Raw genomic sequence first — 24,293 nt, 5'->3', positions numbered from 1 at the left:
CCAAAAAGGTGGCCAGTTTGGCTCCACCAGTCTGCCTTTAGGATTACTACTGCTGAATACTTCCCATGCCCCAACTGGAGTTGGGAACTTTCCTCACAGGACTTGTGGGGAAAGTCACACATGTTTAACTAGAGGCACTGATTTCAGATCTCTCCCTGGGAACCAATCCATTTTTAAAAAGCAAAGAAAACTTTGGAATGCTATAAACATTTTATTCATTTTTTTAGAAAGTATTTTCAGAAAAACAGACAGGAAAATAATCTAGATCATTTATTTATAATTTTAATAAAAACCTTTACATAATCCACATGCATAAAGACCCTTGATGAGCCAATCTGTAGAAGCACCTAACAGGTTAAACCTCATTGTCTGCCAGCATTATCAATGATTGGCTGGCTGTGGGCAGACAGCAATATTACAGAGTAGACCAATAGACAAGCTTTATTTTTCCAAAAATAATCAGTTTCTAAACACAGTAAAAGTAAAGACTGTACAAACTATAGTAAATTGGATGTTACCAGCAGTTCACTCGCAGGATGTTCTTACGCTTGATGACATTACTGTTCAGTGATGTAATCCAGCTACACAGCAAACACAAACAAAACAGCATGTTCTGGGCTAAAAACAATTTGTCACATGGACTGATTTGAGCAGCTGCTTCCTTTAGTGCAAAAGAGCCCTGAAGCAATGTGAGTGTGCAGTAAATGTTGTGTACCTGAATCTACACAGGAAGCCACCCCACATGCAGCTGCTTTTAAAAAAAACTTGAGCGAATTTAAAAATGCCAAAGCCTTCCATAACCAGGCTATTTGCTTTTCAGGTGAGCCAGCCTCCTTGATGGTGTTCTAATTCTAGCACAGAGTTTGCTCTCAGTTAGAAGCACCTGGCCTGGATTCATGAAACCCAGCATGTCAAGACAAAGTTCCTTTGTTTTATTGAAGGCTTGCAATAAACTACACACGGATAAACTCACATTGGGCCTGTTTCCTTCAGAGGCCAGAACAGGCCATAAGGCACATGCAACTCCTGTGTCAGCTCCCTCTGGCCTGACTCAGAGAAGCTTCCTTTCCTGCCTTTTAAAACAAGGGGGTTTACACATTGGCAGGTTTCCATCCTCCCTGCTAAAACAGAGGGAGAACCCCACTCTCTATACCCTGGCTTTAGAGAAGTTACAATCCTCTACTCTCCCCCACCCACAGAACAAATCCATTCAACAAAGCTCAGTTTAAAAAGTCATCCAGTTGGTTCAAACACCAACAATTCATCTGCTTAACTGGTTCAGCACCACTAGCTTGAGTCTGTGCACTCCAAATCATTGTCCTGAAGCGTGCTTCACTGTCCTCTGTGCTGTAGCTAATGAGATTAGTAAATATCTGCCAAGAAACCAAATGTACAAACTATCACTTTTCCACCACAGGTACAATCTGGCTTGCAGATGGGTTCTGCAAGAAGTGCTTTATTAGTTCTAGAAAAGCTGTCATGTAATTGAGGATGCTCCCCAAAGAGGTCCAAGTCTTACTCTGCTCCCCCAGGTTACAAAAATTCCTGCATTAGCCCATACATGGAGCCACTTTGCGCCTCTACAGAAAAGCTCTGTGGCTACAGAGACTGCTGCCATGGGGAGGTTTACCCCAAAATCAAGGGTAAAGGTCAACAAATGATAAAAAAGAGTCCGTCTGTAGAAGCAAGCAGGCCTCATTGAGTCACCACAGTCAGTTCTCGTAGATACGACTGCGTGAGACTGCGCAGTTCCTCCAAGGCATAGTCCTCTGGCATGGGAAGCCGACCAATGTGAGGAGCAAGCAGGCGAAGTGGGACTCGCTGCACGTCAGGTGTGGAGTCAGAGGCAGGTTCAGGAGAATGCTGTAGGCTCAGGACCACCCGCAGCAGGTTAGCAACACGTTTGGCCATATCTGCAAGTGAGCAGAGAATCAGTGAGAATTTAGCCATCTTCCACACAGAAGAATGAAGGTAGCAGAGGTCTAACAGGTTGAGTATTTGAAAACCTCCTCTCCATCAGGAGTTAATTTAAACAGCAGTGCAAAAGTCAAATCTGGAGTCAGGCAGCTTCTGTGTCCAATCAAATACTTCCTTTAGCATTCCACTGCTCTGATCACTGATCTCTTCAATGCTGCCTCTTCCCAGCAGGGAACTTAGGCTTTGTCTTCACTGACCCAAAGGTGTTCGGGGGTTTTTCCATCTTTTTACAGCAAGGTAACTATTGCTGGTAATTACCTCGCTGTAAAATCTGGAGTGGAGAAACATGGCACTGATAGCGTTTACTGCAAGCTAGCTAGGCAAGGTCAGCCCCATACCCCAGGCTGTACAGGACCTCTACTACTTGATCTCATCGTAAAACTAAAGTGCCCTGCCTGCTTTATGTTTTCACAATGAGAGAGCTAACATGCATTAGTTATCCCAGAGTAAATACCCTTCTTCAGTGAAGATGTAGCCTTTACCTATTCTTGGGTGCTCAGGGCACTTCTGGAGAGCTAATACCTTTGGACAGAGCGGTGGCATTCAACTTAAGTGGCTCTACAATTAGAATATTCCAGGAATCACTCACTGGTGCACCTAGGTCCCTCTTATTCTCTCCCTGTGTCCCACAATAGTCTGTTCTCCTGGATGCTGTAATACTTTGGTCTCATATCAGTTGCTGAGTTTAGTGTACAGGTGCTGGGTGGGGATGGTGGCCAGAGGTCAGACTAGATGACCTGGTTGTCCCCTTCTAGCCTTAAATTCTGCGACTAACTCTTACGTCTCTAGGGCCTTTGTGGCTATGACTAAAGACACAGAAGGTCGTCAGTCATTTATCACAATCTGGCAGCTGAGTGGTTACGTTCACGGTGGTACCGAGAATTATCAATTTATTTTGTACCAGTGCTAGTAGTTTTATATGCAGGTTGTTTTTGAGTCTCTCTAGAGCCCTACAGGGACTTAATACTGACGGGCCATTGGGACAGCACACCTATCAGATTAGCCACAGATGAACAGTAAATTAAAAAGAGTAAAATAAAATGCCAGATAAATGTTGCTGTCGTGGCTGCTTTACATGTATCACCTGCACCAGCCAAGGCTGCCAGCCCTACAGCAGGAAATGCAAGCCAAAGCAAAATTCTGGCATTATGGTTAGATGGCCACTATTAGTCAGGGTAGGCTGTAAGTTGAGATGTAAATACTGTTTGAAAAATTTACTATTTAAACAATTAAAAATACCTTCTTTAAATGTTAACCATTTCAGCGGCTAAGGCTGGGGCTACTCCAGCCGGGCACCACCCCTCCAGCCGGCACAGGAGTTAACGATTAAGGCGGTTAACCAATAAGACTATGCTTACTGGTTAACCCTTTACACCCCTAGTTGTAAGATCCCTGCCTTGAGAAGCTTGACTATCACCCTGTGTATTGCCATGCACACCTATGACACTGTACAAAGAGCCTTACCAGACTGAGCCAATCGGTCCTTGGCATTGTGGCACTGTATCTGTTCTATCCTATTGCATAGAGATGTCACTTTGGTATGTAACCTCTCCAACTCGTATGCAGAACAATCCAGCTGAAAGCAAACCCAAGACAGTCAGTCAATTACATAGCAGAATGGCTTCAATTAAAAAGAACAATTTGCAGGCTCTTTGGGGCCTCCTGTACCAGGCTACCATGCCAATAAGAGTTAGAACAAATATCTTAGCAGAGAATATAAAGTCTGAAGCTCTTGACTGTGCCAATCCAAGCCAAAGAACCCATCAACACAAAGGAGTTTTAGTTTTGCAGCATGTTTGTAAGGAGCAGATGAAAACTAACTTCTGTTGTCCAACTTGCAAAAATAGAGGGAGGAAAAGGTAAAGCAGCAGCACCATCAAGATGTCTGGGTGTCCCATTGGTAAACACATGGTTTTACCCTTTGTCGTTATTACCCTTTCTCCCTTTCCTTCCCCTCACCTGATTCTGTCATGTTGAATTAAGACTTCTTCAGGGCAGAGACCACTTATTCTGTGGAACCCCTAGTGTATTTCTAAGTGTCCAAACACATGCAAGACACAACTGACATGCCCATGTCTGTGAGGGAGCATCTAAGCGTTTACTAAACAGTGAACATACAGCTATTTTAAAAATAAAACAAAAACTCTGTTTGCATGAACACTGAAAGAATCAGAATTTTTACACAGTTACCTGCTGAATCCTGTCAAGCATCTCGATGACCCGGATGTAGTCTAAGTAAACCAGCCCCGCTGTGTCCCAGTCCTGGATGAGTGTACTTCGCTCTGGAGGGGACAAATCTTCTAGGAATCCTTTCAGGTAGTTGTAGTTCTCATTAATAATAGCATCTGAAGATGACAACTGGATGAGAAACCTGTTGCTCTAAACTGGTACCCTTCAGTATAGCTGATGGATACTTGGATGATTGAGGGCTGATACGTGTCTATCAAGGCTAATAGCTAAACAACATTAGAAAGTCAAAGGGGGAGTAGCTTAAGGACTAGTAATGGCAAATTCAATCTTACACCTAGTTTCCAGGTTCAAATCTGGCCAGGAACAGTAACGATCAGAAATTTTTTACTGAATTTGTGGCCTATGAGGAAAAAAAACAAACAAACAAAAAACCCATACTACCTCTTCTATAGCTGTTGTTCTTTGAGATGTGTTGCACAGGTCCATTCTACTTCAGGCGTGTGCATGCCTAGTGCACCAGAGCCAGAGATCTTTTTCCCTTGATGGTACCGCTTGGTGAAGCTCATGTGCCATTAGCATGCTTAGAGGGGAAGGTGGATGGGTCATGGAATGGACATGTGGACATCTTGAAGAATGGTTACAGAAGAAGTTACTAACAGTTTTTTTTCTTTAAGTGACTGAAGATGTCCATTCCATTTCAGGTGATGGACTGCTGAGACTGGAAAAGGGTTTCAGTGTCTACCTGAACAACTGAACTACTCACCCAAATTTCACATCATTCCTGGATTGCAGGGATATAGCACAGTGTCTTGTAAAAGTATACAATGATGACCATGTTGCAGCATTACAAATATCTCATGGATACCTGACCCAAAATAAAAGAGGGAGCTACCACCCTTCCTGGTGGGATACTTTGGCACTGTCATAGCACAGACACATGCAGGATGAAATCCGCAATGAAATCTGTTGCAAAGAAACTGAGAAGCCGTTAATTATGCACACAACTGAAATAAACAGCTGTGCAGACCTTAAAATAGACCTAGTTCTGTCCAAATAAAAACACCAATGCCCTTCTGACATCTCAGCTATGAAGCCTCTCCATTCTTATTTCCTAAGCCATATTCTTGTAAGTATATGGCTTCACTAAAGTGAAAGTGAAACTTAGAGGGAAAAAAACACCTTAGTGAGAAATTTAGGATGAGGAAGTAAGTAAACTTTTGTCCTTATTTAATAAAAAAAAGACGGATGGAGGGTCAGCAACCAGGGCACAGAAATTCACCATCTTCGCAGTGGAGAAAATGCCCACCAAGAATGCTACCTTCATAAACAAATGTAAGAAAGAAGTGGTGGCCACCAGCTCGAAAGGTAGCTCCACAAGTGCAGCTAGTATCAAATTCAAGTCCCATGGACAGATGGGATCCTGTGTGTGGCTTCAGCCTGTCCACACCATTTGAGCATCTGATGATCATTGGGTTAGAAATCTCTGATCTGTCATCTATTGATGGATGGAATGTGAGGATAGCTGCCAGGTGAACTCTAAGGGAACAGAGGCCCTAATGCTTCAGGTGAAGCAAATAATCCAGGATATGCTGGATAGCCAGGATCAGCAAAATACCCATCTGCTGAGACTAACTGGAGAAATCCTTCTGCTTCATCATGTAAGCATATCCAATGGACAGTTGCCTGATGTTTAGAAGACTGTTTTCCATGTCCACAGAACATTCAGACTCTGGAGTTAACCACAGAGCATCCACGCTGTAAAATGAAGAGTGCATGGGTTGGGATCTAACATCTGACCATGGTTCTGGGATATTATGCCAGGTTCCTGAGGTAGTGGTACTGGACTCCTGACAGACATCTAGCAGACTGGAGAACCAATGCTGACAAGGCTAGGCTGGTACCATAAAAATTATGTGAGCTTGGTCCTGCTGGAGCTTGTGCAGTATTTTCAGGAGCAGAGGAATAGGACAGGAAACAGCAGTTTACCCTTCCATGAGACATAGCATACTAGGCTTACCCCTGGACTGGACAGGACAAGTAAGAGTTGCAATGTTCTGAGGACTTGATCATCACTAGTACTGCAAACTTCTGCCCCTACCTGGAAACAACATGGGATCAGTCTGCTGGCAGCAAGTGTGCCGGAGAGTGGGGAGAAACTAATATCAATAGGCCTACCTTCTGCATGCCTGGAGAATCCCCTACCAGGAGCATAAGCAAGTCTCTTGCTGCCACATTGCCCTGAGACCTTGGTCTGATGGTTGCTTCCCTGAGAATGTTGGCACCACAGTAAGAGTCCACATAAGAACATAAGAGTGACCGTACTGAGTCAGATCACAGGTCCATCCAGCCCAGTATCCTGTCTACCGACAGTGGCCAATGCCAGGTGCCCCAGAGGGAGTGAACCTAACAGTTAATGATCAAGTGATCTCTCTCCTGCCATCCATCTCCACCCTCTGACAAACAGAGGCTAGGGACACCATTCCTTACCCATCCTGGCTAATAGCCGTTAATGGATTTAACCTCTATGAATTTATCTAGTTCTCTTTTAAACCCTGTGATAGTCCTAGCCTTCACAACCTCCTCAGGCAAGGAGTTCCACAGATTGACTGTGCGCTGTGTGAAGAACTTCCTTTTGTTTTAAATCTGCTGCCCATTAATTTCATTTGGTGGCCCCTAGTTCTTGTATTATGGGAATGAGTAAATAACTTTTCCTTATCTACTTTCTCTACATCCTTCATGATTTTATATACCTCTATCATTATCCCACCTTAGTCTCCTCTTTCCCAAGCTGAAGAGTCCTAGCCTCTTTAATCTCTCCTCATATGGGACCTGTTCCAAACCCCTAATAATTTCAGTTGCCCTTCTCTGAAACTTTTCTAGTGCCAGTACATCTTTTTTGAGATGAGACCACATCTGTACACAGTATTCAAGATGTAGGCGTACCATCGATTTATATAAGAGCAATAATATATTCTCAGTCTTATTTTCTATCCCCTTTTTTATGATTCCTAACCTCCTGTTTGCTTTTTTGACAGCCTTCTCCACTGCTCTGCTGGTAAATGACAGGAGATCAAGATTCCTGGTGCCAAGATCTGATTTACTGAACTTAGAAGAATAGTGCTCCCCGGATTTCTTGTGCTTTTACCTCAGTGCCAGAGACGGGGATCAATGCCTTCCCTCCAACTATCTTCTCGGGGACTGAGGAGGGAGCAACATCCAGAGAGGCACTCCTAGCTGAGATGGAAGTACACTATTTTGCACCCAGAGCAGGAAGGCTCAGAAGGGGGACAATAAGTCAGCTTTCAGTAAGCACGTGGCGCAATTTCACCTCCCTGTCCTTTTCTGTCTCCAGCTTGAAGTCTACCCTCTCAGTGTAAGAGGGACTTGATGCCAGAAAACTAAGACAAGAAAGAAAGAAAATCTAGGCTATGTATAGGAACAAGTAGCTCTAAATCAGAAAACACACTAGTTAACTATACAGAAATACACAGGAAACCACTGATAGGGAAAAGTGTAGATAAACAAAGCGAAATGGTCCAGCTACCGACCACAGGCGGTAAGAAGAAGTCAGAGGTGGATCCAGGGAAGCTCTCCCCTTTACAACTTAAGTCAGTTGCACAAGTGTGCTGAAGACACATCTGTCGCTCCGATGGGTACCACAAATTAGAAACATCTCTGGCTCTGGTGTACTGAGCATGCACGCACTTGAAGTAGAATGGACATGTGCAATCACTCGAAGAAGTGAATTTGTTGTACCAGCTCAATTCCTAGAAAAAGGAGTGTCCACAGGGGCCAGGAGCCCAATGGGAATGAGGACCACTATCTTCACCCCAGAAGTGATCCCTGGAAGTCAGGGCTGGGGCACATTAGGTTAAGTATGCATCACCCCCATGCTCTGTTTTATATGGAGGACTTCTATATCAGGGTACCAAACAACAGATTTACTTTAATACAGCTAGCAGACCCACTTAATGTTACTGACAGCCACTTTCAGCATGCAGAAGCCCGCATGACAAAGCTAGGAGACGAATCTCACCTGAGGCTAAGTGCCTGATGACCAGTTTGTGACACTGGTTCCAATGTCCAGCTTTGAACAAGTAGAGGGCCTCTTTATGCTTATCTCCCTCCATCCTTGCCCGAACTGCCTTAGCTTCTTGAATCCATTCTGGTGGAATGCAGAGCTTTTGTGTCAGGAAAGTCTCCTTTGTCCAGGATTCTGGAGTTTCTGACAGCACGCAGTGGCGGTTTAAGAATTCACGCACTGCTTTCTCACGTGTGCTAATGGGAACAGACAGCAACTAGCTATTCAAACAGGCCATCATTTCATGTTTCACGTCGAAAAATCAGAGCTCTAGGAATGGGCATATTACAAGTGACTGCTCACAAAATATCTGTAATTAGTATTAAGATGTCTATAGCTATGACGCAAGTAATGACTCCCAAATTCATAAGCAGCAATCCATGTTAGCCATACATAATTTCCCCTTGCATATCAGTTCTTAGCACTGAAGCCTTTTGAGGGGAATGATACTATTCTGTGGTGTAAACAAAGGCAAGAAGTGATAAGTGAGTGGGCGGAGTTATCTGGAATAGAGTTCTAGCAGAAAGCAGCCATTTTAAAGGCATTTTTTAGACCAAGGGTCCCCAAACTATGGAGTGCACAAGAACATTTGGGGCTGGAGATGGACCACCACCCAGCAGTGGCCCCAGCCTTGGCTCCCTTACCTCTGTCCACATGTCCCTCTCCCGCAGCTGCAGCCCCACTCCTGGCCCCTCAGAGGGTGGGGTGGAAGGGAACACGGAGAGGGATAAGGGAAGGCATAAGGTAATAAAGTTTGGGGGCCACTGTTTTAGACAGATTAATCCATTTATCGTTAGTATGACACACAAAAGTAAGGTAGATGTTGCCAGACAGTTCTGAGAGTTCAGTACTCCTAACACCTACAAGCAAAAGTGATCAAGGTGATACCATAAATGTGTGACACTAAGCCCTCGTCCAGACTAACCCGCGGCATCGGCGGGTTAGAATCGATTGCTCGGGGATCGATATATCGCGTCTAGTCTGGACGCGGTGTATCGATCCCCGAGTGCGCTTACATCGATTCCGGAACTCCATCAATCCGAACGGAGTTCCGGAATCGACACAGAGAGCCGCAGACATCGATGCGGCGCCATCCAGACTGGTGAGTACCTCGATTTTAGAAATTCGACTTCAGCTACGTTATTCTCGTAGCTGAAGTTGCGTATCTAAAATCGATTTTAATTCCTAGTCTGGACGTGGCCTAAGAAATGCCAACAAGCCTAGATTCCAACATAAAAAATGAGAGAGGAGACCCCACTGAAGAGTGTTAAACTGTGCTCTAATTCCTATCTATGGTGATAAAGAGATTCTTCAAATGAGAACTAAGTGAACAGGTTTGACAGATGAAGACCCCACAGCTCACTTGGCCATAACTGGATTGGCTCTACAACAGTGATACTCAGACTGTGGCTCTTTAATGCATCTCCTGTGGCTCTTTGCAGCACATGATATTAAAACGCTATGTGATTTAACCAACAACCAATCAGGATCTTTTTACTATGTTATTAACCAATTGTGGAATATTTGTTCCGTCATTTTGCTGTGAGTATATACATATAAATATAAAATAGTAAATGAAACCAGGAATTCACATAACTGTGGCTCTTTTCGGTAATGCTGATCTCTAATTTGGCTCCTAAACCACTGAGGTCTGAATATCATTGCTCTGCAGTATTAAGAGTAGTTATGTAACAGTCACAGAAGTTAGATTATTTTGTCACTCTGACTACCTACATTTTAGGATTCCAATATTTCCTTGAAATGCAAATTATATTTTTTTAAGTGGTCAGTATGAAAAGAATAAATTTGAAAGAGCACCCTTGAAATATCATAGTTATTAAAACTCCTTTTCAATTTTACTTTCCTTTTAAAGTGCACCTTCTCTTGCTGATGTTTGTAGGGTTTTTTCCCCACCATGGTCAAAACTAAGTGTAGATTAATGAACTGAAAACAATTTTTGGCTAACTTATGAATTACAGTAATGTCAGATGTCACACAACTTAATCAGACCTGAAGAGCTAAGATTGAAAACTTGTCTTTTGCCAACAGAGGTTGGTCCAATAAAAGATATTACCACCTTGTCCTTTTTCTAGCAAAATTACACATTTCAGACATGTGATTTTTCAATCAACTATGTCCCTTTAAACACCCCTCTCAATCATATTCTCTACAACTCTGTTCTGAAATCACCAAGTCCTGGTAACCAGCCAAAATTTAATCCAACTCTTTTCACTCCTCAAACGAGGAAACTATTGGCACTACTTAGTTTATTCATGAACAAAAACTACATCCCTAAAAAATGTCATTTTAATGATGTCATCATCTGTGTATTCCTAATTCCTTATCCTTTCAAATAAGTTAGATCTAAGAGTATTGGCATTCTACAAAGCAGTGGTGTAGTCCATTTTTATAGTCCATGCCAACTAGAAGACCAGGTTTCAACCCACAGAGGAGCAATCACTATTTAGTTCTAACAATGCTCTCAGCACAATATAAAACAATGTAATCCTGCTGCAAAGAACTTACAGTCTAAAAGAAAAAAAAAGACAGGCTGCACTGGGCAATCTAGGTGAGTGGTGAACAAGTTATTTTGTTAAATTGTGAGCACCATAGTTGTAATTGTACGGGCAGCATATGGAATTGTAATGCCATTTTGCGAAGCACTTACTAGCAGTGATGACATCCTAGACTAGGAAATTTTGTGGCACTTTGTAATTCTCACATATTTTAAAACTGATGCACTACGATCAATCGCTGTGCAGTTTCATTTTGAGTACCCATCTACAAATACTCCTTCCAAGGTACACATCAAGAGAAGTCTGCCTTGTACTTACTATGTATTAGATGTATGCAGCAGTACAAAAATGGCCCATTCCCAGAGTCCTTCACTTTCGAGCTGGGCAGCATAGCTGGCATTCAGCACTCCTTGACACTGCTCTGATAGATGAGTGTAATTCAAGGCTCTAAGTACTTCCCACAGGTGCCAACTAAGACGGTAGTCCAAGGGGTCGGAAGTAATACTTCTGGGGTCAAGCAGCTGATTGAGATCATAGCATCTGCCGAGAGATGGATTTAGGACATAAGTAACAAGAAGCAGACAAGTAGTTCATTGGGCCCACATAACAAATACAAGTACTGGTGATACTTAGTTCCTGACAATTCCTTTGTTTTCTTTACTGAATGCCTCTGGAAGTAAGTTAGTGTCCTATTTAAACACAAGTTCAATAGTTAATATTCTATCAAGCTTCTTTGAGTTTGCCACCAGAGTGTCATGTTTCCTCTAAGGAATATGCACCTGCTGCGTTATTTTATCAGCAGCTTTAAAAAAGGCAACTGCATATCAGAAGATAAGAATACCTCACCCTCATTCAGAACACACGCTGAAGTTACAGGAGAACAAGTATAGTTACAGACAAGACTTCTATACTGGGCTGCTAGTTTCTGATCAAATAAAATATCCTTTCCAAACCTGTCAAAAGAAAGCTTTCATGTGGCCTGGCTTATTAACATTCAGAGAGATGCTAAATTGATGCCTCATTTCTTTTCAGGACCAGCTTCTCTCCCAAACACAAATGGGCTATACGACTAACTTAGCAGTTGTCTTATTTGGGGAACAAAGTGCTGGAAATTTGGGTCTGGGAAAATTTTGCTTGCTGCTTTTTCCCCAAAAAGCTATATGTTAGGATCTTAACTGGGCATGGTGGGAGTATTGAACTACTTCTGTTTGCACTGCAGCAGGCAGGGAATTTGGTGTAAAGGAGAGTAATCAAACCTCAGAGACCTGTGGGGAAGTATTCACTCCCAGTGGTGTTTCCTCCAACATCTTGGACTTAGGGACAGATCATACGGAGAGGAGACAACTATGACTAATTAATTCTATATTTGCAGAAGAAGAGTGATGGACCCAATAAAGGCTCTTTTGGTGTTCGGATTCCCATTTACCTGTCACTGTAGAGCTTTAACAAGTGAAAGCAGACATCTCTCAGGGGTCTCTCTGTGCTGTCATCTTCCTCAAGTACACAGCCAGAACCCTCTAGGTAGGGAGGCAAGGGACAGCAGGCATATTTCTCACACTCCGGGGTGTTCTGTAGAGTATTGTACCAGAGACTACACTTAGTGACAGCAAACCAAATAGAACAGCACTGCTACGTACACCACACACATTCAGAACCTCAACTCCTGTGAATTATGAGTCTGATATGCTTTCTGCTTCAGCAAAATACACCCACATGTGAGACTGCCAGTGTAGTGGCCATTAGCTAGCCTTTAGTAGACGCCTCTGGGAGCTATATTCCACCTATTTAAAATGCCCTTGCAGTGTCAGCTGGCTCTTTTACATTGTAATGGAAAGTTTTTTCAGTTTGCTGTTTTAAAAAGCTAGGAAGTTGCATTCACAAGGTAATTTTTTTAAAAGGCTGCAGAATCAAGCACATCAAAGTAAGGAAGTGACAGAATGAAGGCTGCACCGCAATCTTCATTTGGCCCCCTTGTGCATATGCATTAGGATACAGAAATTACCTGATCATACTTCTTCCTCACAGGACCACTGCCTCAGTCAGTACACAAGCTGGATGATGCTCATTGAGTAGCATCCCATATTTTGTTTTATCTCCATTGTTCAATGTGTTGCTCGAGGCCTTATTAGCTGAATGCTATTGAAACCCATTCTCTGAACAGAGAGCTGATTTCCTCAAGGATTTTTCTATAGCACTTATTGTAGCTTCACAAACATTGATGAATTTATCTTCACAACATCCCTTTCAGGTGAGATGTATTATCCCCATTTTACAGATGGAGAAACAAGGCAGATGCATTACTAATCAAACTGCGGAACACACAGTGCCTACCTGTGAAAAGTCTGGTTTAGATGGCTTGCCTGGCATCAAATATGAACCCTGTGGCAGAAGAAGGGACAGCAGACAGTTCTCCATAGCAGTATTTGACTGCCTAAATCACAAAAACCCCAGTTACTTACCTGTACAGAAACTGTTTGAGATGTATTGTGCACATACATTCCACTGTAGGGGCATGCAAGTCAAAGACTTTTGCCAATAGTACCACTAGGTGGTGCATGCACCCCACTTTCCTCAGGCTCAGAGCTGAACGCATAAAAAGGGCGTGGCTGCTGCAGCCTCCCTCTACAACTCTTTGCACTGCTAAATAATATCCAAAGTAGACGGGAGTGTCATGTATGTGTGCATCTTGAAGAATAGTTACTGTACAAGTAAGTTTTATGAGTGATTGTGCATATAGACATTCCACTGTGACACACCATCAGTACTCTTGCAGGTGGTCAGACTTGAGATTATTTGAAGAGACTGACTTGCCAAAACTGGCATCACCTGGAAACCTTTACTGATGGCAGAGTATCTAGAAAAGTATGTACTGATGGCCACATGGCTGCTTTGTAAATATCCATTGTCAATATGCGAGGAGGAATACCCAGGGGTTCCTCCACTGGCTCTTCTTGGTCTGTGGACTCCAAACATGGGGTGACTTAGTGGTTCTGCAGGAGCTTCAAAGTGGCTACAGGAGTTGAAGGTGACTTCTTCCTGGGATTGTGTGGCTGCTACATGTCCAGAGGGCTTCAGAGCAGTCCAAGAAGCACAACATGGCAGAGTTATTGCAGCCCAGAAGTAAGTTTGTAGCTGCTGGAGCTGGTCCCAGATTCTCACGTACCAGGGTCAAAGATCTCTCTGGCAAGAGAGCAGGCAAAAGTCTGACTCGAATGCACTGGGCACATACAACTGCAGTGGAATGTATGTGCTCAAATCACTTAAAAGCAAACCATCCTTTCTTCCCGCAATCCTCTGTCTATTCATTATATAACAAAAGAAGCAGGGATTCTACAGACAGTTTCCTTCACTACACAATCCTGATTCATCCATCATCCTGTGCACTGAAAGAGGTGGAGGATCTGTGGAAAAGAGTCTAATTACATGATCACATACTATCATAACACTGGTCTACAATTTTTGAGAAGTCGTCTGCTTCAGAGATAAAATGTGATATTTATTATGTATTTTGATGTGCTGAATTCAAATATGACAATTAAAACAACTGATTGGCTACTGTTTCTAAGATATGTAAGTTTTTACATTTTATGTCTATGTCTATTGTGTAGATAGAGTTTTAATCAAATTGTAAACCTAGGTCTTTTCATGTGTTTATGGTTGCTTTACAGGATAATATTTCACCTGTCCTGTTTATGTAACACTAAAAATCAGCAAAAGGGTTATATAAATAAAATGTATTATGTAACAAAAGGCAAAAAACTATTCTGTACATAGCTTAGTCCTATTCAGTGTCTACTCGGCGCTTCTTGGCTTGTCTCTTGTATTCATTAAACGGAGCATCTCTTGTCACTGTCCAGCAATAGTCTGCAAGCATTGATGGGCTCCATTTGCCCTGATAGCCTGCCAGGAGATTCCACTGCTGTAGTCTGGAGCCCAACAGCTCTGCCTTACTCTAGGGTAGTTCCAAATCCCTGACAAGGTCATTCAGTTCACCTTGTGTTAGGAGGTGTGGTTCAGAGGAGGAGGATGGGAGAAAATGTGGGTCCTATGACATTGATGGTTCAGGACCAGAAGTTTCATCCTCTTCCTCGTCTGACTCAAGTGAGAATGATTCTGGTGCATCAGGAACCGGTAGTCCTTCTCCATGGGGTACTGGGCATATAGCTGATGGAATGTTTGGATAATGCACAGTCCACTTTTTCTTCTTTGACACACCTTTCCCAACTGGAGGCACCATGCAGAAGTAACAATTTCTGGTATGATCTGTTGGCTCTCTCCAAATCATTGGCACTGCAAAAGGCATAGATTTCCTTTTCCTCTTCAACCACTGGCGAAGATTTGTTGCACAAGTGTTGCAGCATATGTGTGGGGCCCACCTCTTGCCCTGATCTCCAATTTTGCAGCCAAAATAAAGGTGATAGGCTTTCTTAACCATAGTGGTTAAACTGTGCTTTTGTGATGCAAAAGTCACTTCACCACAAACATAGAAGTTATCTGCACTGTTCACACAAGTACGAGGCATCTCTGCTCACTTTGGCTAAACAGAAATGTGTCCCTTTGCAAAATCAAACACTGACAAATAAGAGAGCACGACACTGTGATTTCTAGAGCTGATCTAGGGCAATTTGTTCAGCAGAGTGATGTAAGCTTCGTTATGATTGCATCATCCATGACTTCTAGGAATAACATGATGCAGTTCATATCATGTATGACGCAATACCAGCTTCAGATTGCATCATTCATTGTTTTGCCTAAAAAGCAAGTACTGTCCAAACCCAGTCATATATTTATTCATAGATCCAGTCAAAGATGTAGTTTAGTCATTTCTGGTTTAAATGGAGATCTCTTCCCTTTATAACTCACTTATCCTCCGCCATTCCCAAGTCAAGGGTCGTACATACTGACCCAACAGCATATCTTGAAAACTAGAGCCAATCAACAATTTTAAGCATCATTTTCCTTCTCAGTGACCCAGAATTAGTAAAGTTGGACTACATTTATTTCAGAAGCATTTTGACTGTAGAGCAGTGTAATTAAGGCTACATTTTAGTCACGGGCAGTCAACAAAAATTCACAGCTGCTGACCTGTCCATGACTTGTACTAAATATATCCAACTAAATCTGGGGCGAGGGGGGGGTGCCCCGCGAGTGCTCAGGGGGGAGGGGAAGGGACTGGGACCCCCTGCTGGTGTTGGGGGAGGATATGTGGAGGGGGGACACAGGGGGTTGGCAGGCTCCTTACCTGGCTCCTTTCGGCTCCCCAGAAGCAGCGACATATCCCTCCCTCAGATCCTAGCTCTGCACGCTGCCCCTGCCCCAAGTGCCGGTTCCACCGCTCCCATTGGCCAGAAACTGTGGCCAATAGGCACTGCAGAGGTGGTGCCTGCGGACAGAGGCAACGCATAGAGCTAGGAACTATGGGAGGGACACGTCGCAGCTTTCAGGAAGCCCCCTCCCCGCCCCAAGGTAAGCACAGCCCAGAGCCCTAACTCCTCCTGCATCTCAGCCCCCAACCCTGAGACCCCTCTCACAAGCACCCAAACTCCTGCTGCTGCTGGGTGGGAAGGGGAAAGTAAGAGGGCAGTGGCCCGAGTGCCCCAGCAGTGGCTGGCCATGGGGCTGCCCAAGCTGCACAGACAGCCCTTGGGCCATCCATACGCAGCTGCTGCAGAAGCCATGGAGGTCCTAGAAAGTCACAGAATCCATGACTTCCGTGACAAACTTGCAGCTTTAATCATAATGCATATGCACAAGAACTACATTAAAATTGCAGGACCATTTCTTAACTTTTGAGTGCTTGACTTTGCAGACATTTTTTTAATGTACCGTGTGTGTGTGTGTAATTTCCTAGGTTTTTAAAAAAGCCAAATTAAAAGAAGAAATTCCATCAAGGGAACATCACACAAGGTTCATTACAAGGATTAGAACCTGTTGATACATAACAGAGACTTCTGCTGCTTTAGTAGCTGCCAGGCTGTCATTCTCTGAGAGTCAGGCACTAGAACAGAAACACATTTTGCCCCTAGGTTTCACAGCTATTTGCTGACAGCAGAGGAATGCAAAGATTCAGAAATCCAGGGTTCGACTTCACCTTCTCAGGGAGAGTACTCTAGCAATTACAGAACCATCTTCTTCAACTCCTCCAGCTTGTGCTCAGCCTAGTCCACCCCTGGACCACTCATCTACCACCTACTAACTGGTTCCTCTTCCTAGTCTCCCACTTGCCAGCCCTCCGGATGTCTCTGCATCCATCTGCATTTCAGTCAGATAGTTTCCTTCTTGCTGCCAAGGCACCAACAGGTGGAGCACTGAGCACACTGCAGAGTCTCCCCACTCTCAGTCTGTGTGCTGTGCCACTGCAGCCCGACTGCTGGGAAAAGCCTGTTCAGACCATGGATGGAATCAGAGAATTTACCTGCCAAACTCAAAGTCTGCATGAAAAAGGCAATTTTCAGAGGCTCATAACCTGGCCAAATTTTCACAAGGATGTTACAAGATACATTCCTTACACCAGAGTGACCCTTTATCCAAATTTCAAGTCCCTGCTCCAAAGCACGGAGGTGCTTACAATGAAAGTCGTAAGAACTTAGTAAATCAATGTATTTTTCCCAAACCTCATCCTGAGAAACAGCTGAACTGATTTTCCTTACGTTTTCCAAAAATTTCAGCCTGAGGCAGACACCCAACACAAAATTTCTGCCTGAAGTTTAAAGTTTAACAAAGTAACAAGCAGGGCCTGAAAACAGGGGTCTATAATGGAAAGGGTTGGGCAGACGACAAACTTAATTATGTGCTTTGAATGTAGCAAAGTACAAATATTCAAAACACAACAACAAGAGGTTTGTCGTGGGTTTGAAAGGCTTGCACCAACTGTTCACAAAATGCCATCTGAAGTTCGGTTTAGATATTTGTTCAAAGAAGCAGCCTTTGTGTAAAAGGAGTGATGAAATGGGACTTTCGGTTTCCTCAGGATTAGCTGTAATGCTAACCCATTTCTGGTCAAGATAGGATTGAACCACCACAATTTGCTAACTAATCCTGAATCAAGCCTCATGAGAAACGGATGCTGCCCTTTAAACAATAAGCCATGTTCTTAAGAGCACGCAGAACACCTACTTTGCTGCAATGCCTGGAAGAGCCATGCTTCCCTTTTTTAAAGGCGTTAATGACATACCTGGAATGCTGCCTCGTACATGTTGAGTGCCTTGGAAATAGAAGCCGTTGGCGGAAGCAGATACCAGAGGTGGATAGCAATAGAACGCTTCCAGTCCAGCTGTGAGCACACATTAATGCTTTTTCTCTCAGATAACTGCCACACCTGAACAACAGATTGCAAGGGTTACAGCAGGTTTGCAGTGAATGTTACACTGAGAATGAGCAATGCCTAGTTTTGTAGCCTCTGACTAGATTATATGAGCAACACTGACCACTGAAAGGATGCATTAGGAAGAGACCAAATGAAACCCTTTGTATTTAAGAGACTGGACACATGCCATTGGTCTGCATGCGTTGGGAAGTCAGTATAACACCCCTTTTAACAGCGACTCTAGAACTTGTGCTCCTCACTTAACAAAAGCTAGTCTACAACAGCAGTTCTCAACCAAGAATCCAAGGACCCCGGGCGGGGGGAGGTGGGTGGGCGGACAGCACAAGCAGGCTTCAGGGGGTCTGCCAAAATATACCAGAGAGCAGGGCCAGTGTTAAGAGTCACTGGGGCCGAGGGCAGAAAGTCAAAGCTCGAGTGCCGTCACATGACACTGAAGATGAAATGGACACCCTGCTGCATGGGTTTGAAGCCAAAGCCTGAGCAACTTCAATTTGCGGGGCCTCCTGGCAATTGCCCTGCTTGCTACCCCCCTAACACCAGCCCTGGCTTTTAATCTACTGGATATGCTGAAAAACAGTTGTGGCACAGGCAGGCCATGGAGTTTTTATAGCATGTTGGGGTAGGCCTCAAATAAAGAGGTTGAGAACCCTTTGTCTACAAGACAGTCATTTATTTTTCCTATCTAGCAGTAGTTAGCTTTCAATTATACAGACGTGACAAATTGTCAGCAAGACTTACGGGCTTCCCAGCCAGCAGAGCAAAGATGCGCAATCTCTCCTCCTGAATGAAGCAGTCTGCCTGTAATCCATGCCAGTCCACTAATTGCATTGTGAGGAGCTCCCGAACCTGCGGGCTGCCTACCAACTGGGAGAGGAGTAGGGCAAGCCTGTGATCTCCTAAAGGAAATAAAATAGCATGTCAGCAGAGTTCTCTGGGACATCACAGACCACAGTCCTACAACATGCAGTTTGGTTGGCTTGAAAAGTCAGGCTGTTTTCTAGTTCCTTATGCAATAACTGCTGTGAGCACAGTGGGATGGAAGGAAAAACTACCAGCCACAAGTGAACAACGGGATTTTAAAAAAATGGAAGTAACTGGTACTCTAAAAAGTCACAGGTATGGAGATTAAAATTAGACTAATTAGATTTCCTTAAGAATCAACCATAAGCACAAGAAAGAAGCAGGAAGGCAAGAAAAAGGTCAGTAATGTTAAAAGCTGAAGTAGTCATTTAAGCCAAACAAGTATGCTTCAAAAACCAATACCCAGCCCTAGAAGCTTAATTTATAAACTTGTAAAAACAAACACCGTAATCAGTTATATTAGTGGTCATTGCTATTTGCACTAATCAAGGAGAGAGGAAGTTTCTGGCGTACACTTCACACAGATTACAGCCATTACAGAATGGTGGAAGTAAACCGCTTCCAGAGCATGTGCTCTTCCTACCTACACACTGTCAGAACAAAGAGCTAAGAACTGGCCCAATTACAGCTGCTTTACTACAGCAAGGTTCAAGGCAGATTTACTGGGCTAGAAGGCAGGCTCTGAACACAGCATATTTACATTATAACACTGGAATATGAGTTACAAGAAACAGTTGTAAGGTTCCCCAGATAGATCAGCAGAAAGTGGCTAAGCTATTCCTCTCTCTGCCTTAAGCTAGTAAAACTCTGAGTAGTCAGTTTCTCTCAGTAGGAAGTCACTAAAGCCTCAGCAGAGGCTTAGAGTCTGAAGTGTAAAATGCCCTGCACCAAATTCCATCCTGAGGGAGACCCACGGTTTCTTTCTGTCCCCCCAAAAATACTTGCAGTAGAAACATCTGATTAGCCCCTCTTGTACACTTTCCTCAATAACCATGCAATTTCTACAGTAAGGCTGAACCTAACATTGATCTTGGTAACAATGGGGGGAAAATGCAGCAGTCCCTGTAAATCCCAAAGTCAGCTGTGAGCTGTAAGCTTCTTACCTGATTGCTGTGCCACCCTACAAGCCTCACTGATCCTCTTCCCAGTAAGGTAGCTAAATACAGCCTCTATGTGATTCTCATGCTGGGACAGTGAGACTTCCTCTTCAATTCGTGCTGCTGCAGTCTGTGATAACCAGCGGGAGAAGGCTTTCCTGCGCTCCAGGGTTACAATGTACTCACTGGGCTCCTCCAAGCTGGCTTCCAACTCCTTTAGGTGGCCCCAGATTGCCTCACACAACATCCATGTCAAACACCAGTACTTAACCACAGCTGGAGAACAAAAAATTAAGTGGTCACAAAAGGAGACAGACATACGTACCAGGAATTTGGAAAAATGCTGTAGAGGGTGTTGTATCAGTCCTATATTTGTCCTACATTCATAGGATTAGACTACTTACTTTTAAATTTATATCAGCTGATTAGCACCCCACAATGCATCAGCCCAGCGTGCATCTGATCCAGCCATTTTGAAGTCAATAAAATGAAAGGAGGTGGCCACAACCAGTCAACTATTTTAAATGTCTGTCAATACACCTTTTTTGGAGTAAAAACAGATTGTGGAGAGTGCACATGTGAAGTAAACACTATCCTGGAGAAAGACGGTTTTGCTCCTTTCTATGTTTTTGTATTTCCAATTCTCCTTTCATTTTATTCAGATTGTGCAGCATTGAAGTTATTTGAAGTGAACTTGGACTAAACTGCTCTATCACTTAGATTCTATGCTCCCCCAATGTATATAACTTGATACTCACGCTCTATTTCAACTGAGTCTCCACAAAAGTCTCTAACCCAGTCAGCATAGTCATGGATGGCAGACACTCCTGGGTTGGCTGCTAAGAGAGGACAACGTTCATCTACATGGACAGTACTGTGTTTGAGCTTTATCTCCAGAGGTATGAGGTATAACTGCTGGTCTCCGTCTGTCTTCCTTTGTTCTAAGGTCAGCTTCTCTATATGAACCTTGAAGGGAGATTCTGAAAGTCTGGGGAAGACAACAGAAGTATCTGTATCCCTCCAATACTAAAGAATTATTTTACACACCTCGTAGTCTTGTTATGTAGAAACACACCTCTCCTGTTTCTGATCATCATCAGATGGATAATGAATCCAGAACCCATTTCTCTACCTGAATGGGATCTCAATATATTCAATAGGTACTCAATCCCAGGAACAGATAAGGGTCATATTGCAGACGCTGTGGTTACAGAATGAATTGCAAACATCCTGAAACTGACAGTGTGCTTCAATCATAGGACACGAAGAAACCTGATCCTAGGATTTCATCCCTTATTTGGGACACTACTCAGACAACTGAAGTACTATAAAAACATTTCTAGAGTTATGGACACGTCATCAGGAAGCACTAGCCTAATGTCTCTGCATACTTCATTGCAAGCTTGACCTACATTCTGCAGCTCGCTGGAACAGACAGGAAGTTCTCTGAAAGTTTCATTGAAAGGGGAGGTGCTCCAGTATTCCCACCACTAAACATCAACCCACACTAGCAGCACTCAGTGGGGAAGATATGGGCCCCTATTTATTCCACAGATTCATAGTGCTTAATGCCAGAAGGGGCCATTAGACCATCTGGTCTGACCACCTATATATCACAGGCCCATAAATTTTTACCCAATACAAGATTCAACAAGGTTCATTTTAAAGACAAGTACAGATAGCTCTCTATATACGCCAATATATCTGCAAGGGAGAATTAGTCTTATGGAGCAAAGAATCCTGTGGCACCTTATAGACTAACAGACGTTTTGGAGCATGAGCTTTCGTGGGTGAATACCCACTTCTTCAGATGCATGCATCTGAGGAAGTGGGTATTCACCCACGAAAGCTCATGCTCCAAAACGTCTGTTAGTCTATAAGGTGCCACAGGATTCTTTGCTGCTTTTACAGATCCAGACTAACACGGCTATCCCTCTGATACTTAGTCTTATGGATTACCACTCACGATTTAGGAGCAACAGGAGTTGGCAAGAATCCATATTCCATAGAGTCATTGCGAAGACCCTTGGGCTCACTTGATCCACTCAGTTTATCTCCACTATTTACAAGAGTCCAATTGGGTCCCCAACCAACACGAAATGAGCGTCCCATAAAGAGTGCCATATCCATTAGGAGTCTTCCTTTTCCATAAGTAACAGATTTTTCCAGAGGTATTAGCCCCTGCTGCCTACAGGCACCCACTGTTTTCAGTTGCACCTCTGGGGCTGCGCTGGGCATGGAGAATGCAGAGGGTAGTGGGGAAAGCCCAGTCCAAGAGGCTGCAGATGGAGGATTGCCAAAAGAGGAAGCTCTTGGTCCATGAAAATCTGGCAGAGAAGCACTTTGGAGGAAAGAGACACTTGCAAATTTTGATTGCAGCAGCCCTCCAACTGAAAGGAAGATTGGAGAACTTAAGAAAACTCAAGGTCTGCATTTAACAGGTCATTTAAGATGTTCTGAAATTCCACCAAAACTATTCAGAGTAGCTAGTAATCAATAGCATTTACTATACAGTTAGGCATGCCTGGTTTTAACACAGCTGACTGCAGCATGAATGGGACAACAATTATGGTCATGAAGAGTCATACTAGGCTATAGCACAATTGTCCACGCCATGGTACAAACTAAGCACTACACCAACAAGGGTGTTTAAGTACCTCAGAGAAAGAACAGATGTCCCTCTGTGCCAGACAAATGTGTGTGGCCGTAGACAGATTTTTAACAGACATGGCTTTCGTCACCTAAAGGTGCCTCAGGAAACAGTAAGCATTGCTATTAAGTACCACTGGACTTAAAATTGGCTCCTTACGAAACACCCCAGTCAAGCACACTTCACTTAAGTGGACCGTGCAGTGCTAATGTTGGCAATATTGCAACTTTCTTAAATATACAAGCTACGTTTTCTCTTGTGGTCATAGTTGTCAGTTAGGCGCACACAATTCCTGCTGGTGTCAAAATGAGCTGCATGTGTAATTAATGGCAAAATACTAATTAACTGCCAGTAAGGGTATTAAACCCAATCTCTTTATATCATCCTAATGCTCTCAAATGGGTATTTAAATAATGACCCAGTTTGAACACTGTTAAGAGATCAGACTTGAAAGAGAGTCAGTATCTAGAAAGTTAGGATAATTCACAAGAGACACCAGCTGCCCAAAACAAGTTTTAAACATTGGGTTTTCCCAGACTAAAACTATTTTCAAGTGAACACCTGTGTCTATCTCCTGGTGCAGACATATGGATCCTTACAGTACCTGAGGAGTGTCTTTTCTGTCCTTGCAATGCTGAAATAGGAAGCCTGGGAGAGCAGATCTCTTGAGAAGTATCCATTTTTGTAGGCTGTTTGCCAAAGTGATGATCCAGGATCAAGTCTACATCCTCTTCATCAGCGAGCAAGGAAGCTTTCATGATCTAAAATAATCAGAACAAGACTATGCTAGCACAACAACCCCTTGATATAAACTAGCAGTGGCTAGCAGGTCTAACTAGTATCTCCCAAAAAGACAAGCCACCTTTAAAAAAGTTACATACGAACCACCACTGATCCATTCATGCTGAAACTTAAATTTCAAATTAGATCATAAGTGATCTGATGGGATGATTATAATAGATTGCTTTTAGTTCTCATTTTATGAGGAACCAGTGATTTAACTCTACACAAGTCACCTGCTAAACTACAATGGTGGTGTTCTATTTAATATCCAATACTGATCAATATGATCTTAGGTGCTGATATGTTATCTCAGACCTTGCTTAGGTTGTCAGTACTCAAACTGAAAACCAACTAGTAACTGGGTACTGCAAGTGGGGGAGTTATATTATTTTTGCTTTGATCCAATATTAAAATGCTAAATAGTCGGTCACCCATATATAGCACCTTAAGCACTATTTTTCAGCTGAGATAGCACATTAGGGGTCACATTATCCAGATTTTCATAGGAGCAGGTGAAATAGCCTGTCCTGGCTGGACACCAAACACAGGCCATCACAGTACTTACTTCAATTCTTCTGTTTTAATCAGAACAGACCTTTTTTTACCTCCTCCCATAAAACACTTTACCAGTGATTAATACAGTAAAACTTTTTGAGACTCCTGGGTATGGTAGATGAAATACACATTGTAATGTTCAAAGTTGTATATAAATATGCTCCATTTTGAAGACAAGCCACAGTGATTTGTCAGAAATTGGGCAGATGGATAAAGCAAGAGCAGGGCCTCTCTTAGATCACTTGCTGTTTCTATA

General features: G+C 43.2%; 1 protein-coding gene across 4 annotated transcripts in view; it reads right to left on the bottom strand.

Annotated features, from left to right (window-relative positions):
- Positions 1-255: 255 nt before the first annotated feature.
- NUP98 (nucleoporin 98) overlaps positions 256-24,293 on the bottom strand; it is a 61,650-nt gene continuing 37,612 nt past the window's right edge. For all 4 annotated transcript variants that reach the window (XM_030555920.1, XM_030555939.1, XM_030555947.1 and 1 more), the window contains 12 exons: positions 23,304-23,460; positions 22,016-22,439; positions 20,808-21,037; positions 20,056-20,325; positions 18,830-18,987; positions 17,939-18,082; positions 12,191-12,333; positions 11,083-11,304; positions 8,204-8,445; positions 4,168-4,322; positions 3,442-3,553; positions 256-1,913 (listed from right to left, as the gene is read on the bottom strand). In XM_030555920.1, coding sequence (XP_030411780.1) covers positions 1,696-1,913; positions 3,442-3,553; positions 4,168-4,322; positions 8,204-8,445; positions 11,083-11,304; positions 12,191-12,333; positions 17,939-18,082; positions 18,830-18,987; positions 20,056-20,325; positions 20,808-21,037; positions 22,016-22,439; positions 23,304-23,460 — 2,475 coding nt within the window. In that variant the 3' untranslated portion in view covers positions 256-1,695. The remainder of the gene's footprint in view (positions 1,914-3,441; positions 3,554-4,167; positions 4,323-8,203; positions 8,446-11,082; positions 11,305-12,190; positions 12,334-17,938; positions 18,083-18,829; positions 18,988-20,055; positions 20,326-20,807; positions 21,038-22,015; positions 22,440-23,303; positions 23,461-24,293) is intronic.

This window comes from Gopherus evgoodei, chromosome 1 (assembly GCF_007399415.2).
Source record: "Gopherus evgoodei ecotype Sinaloan lineage chromosome 1, rGopEvg1_v1.p, whole genome shotgun sequence".
NCBI lineage: Eukaryota > Metazoa > Chordata > Testudines > Testudinidae > Gopherus > Gopherus evgoodei.
The sequence above is the reverse complement of the archived record's forward strand: the minus strand, read 5'-3'. Positions and strand labels throughout refer to the sequence as shown.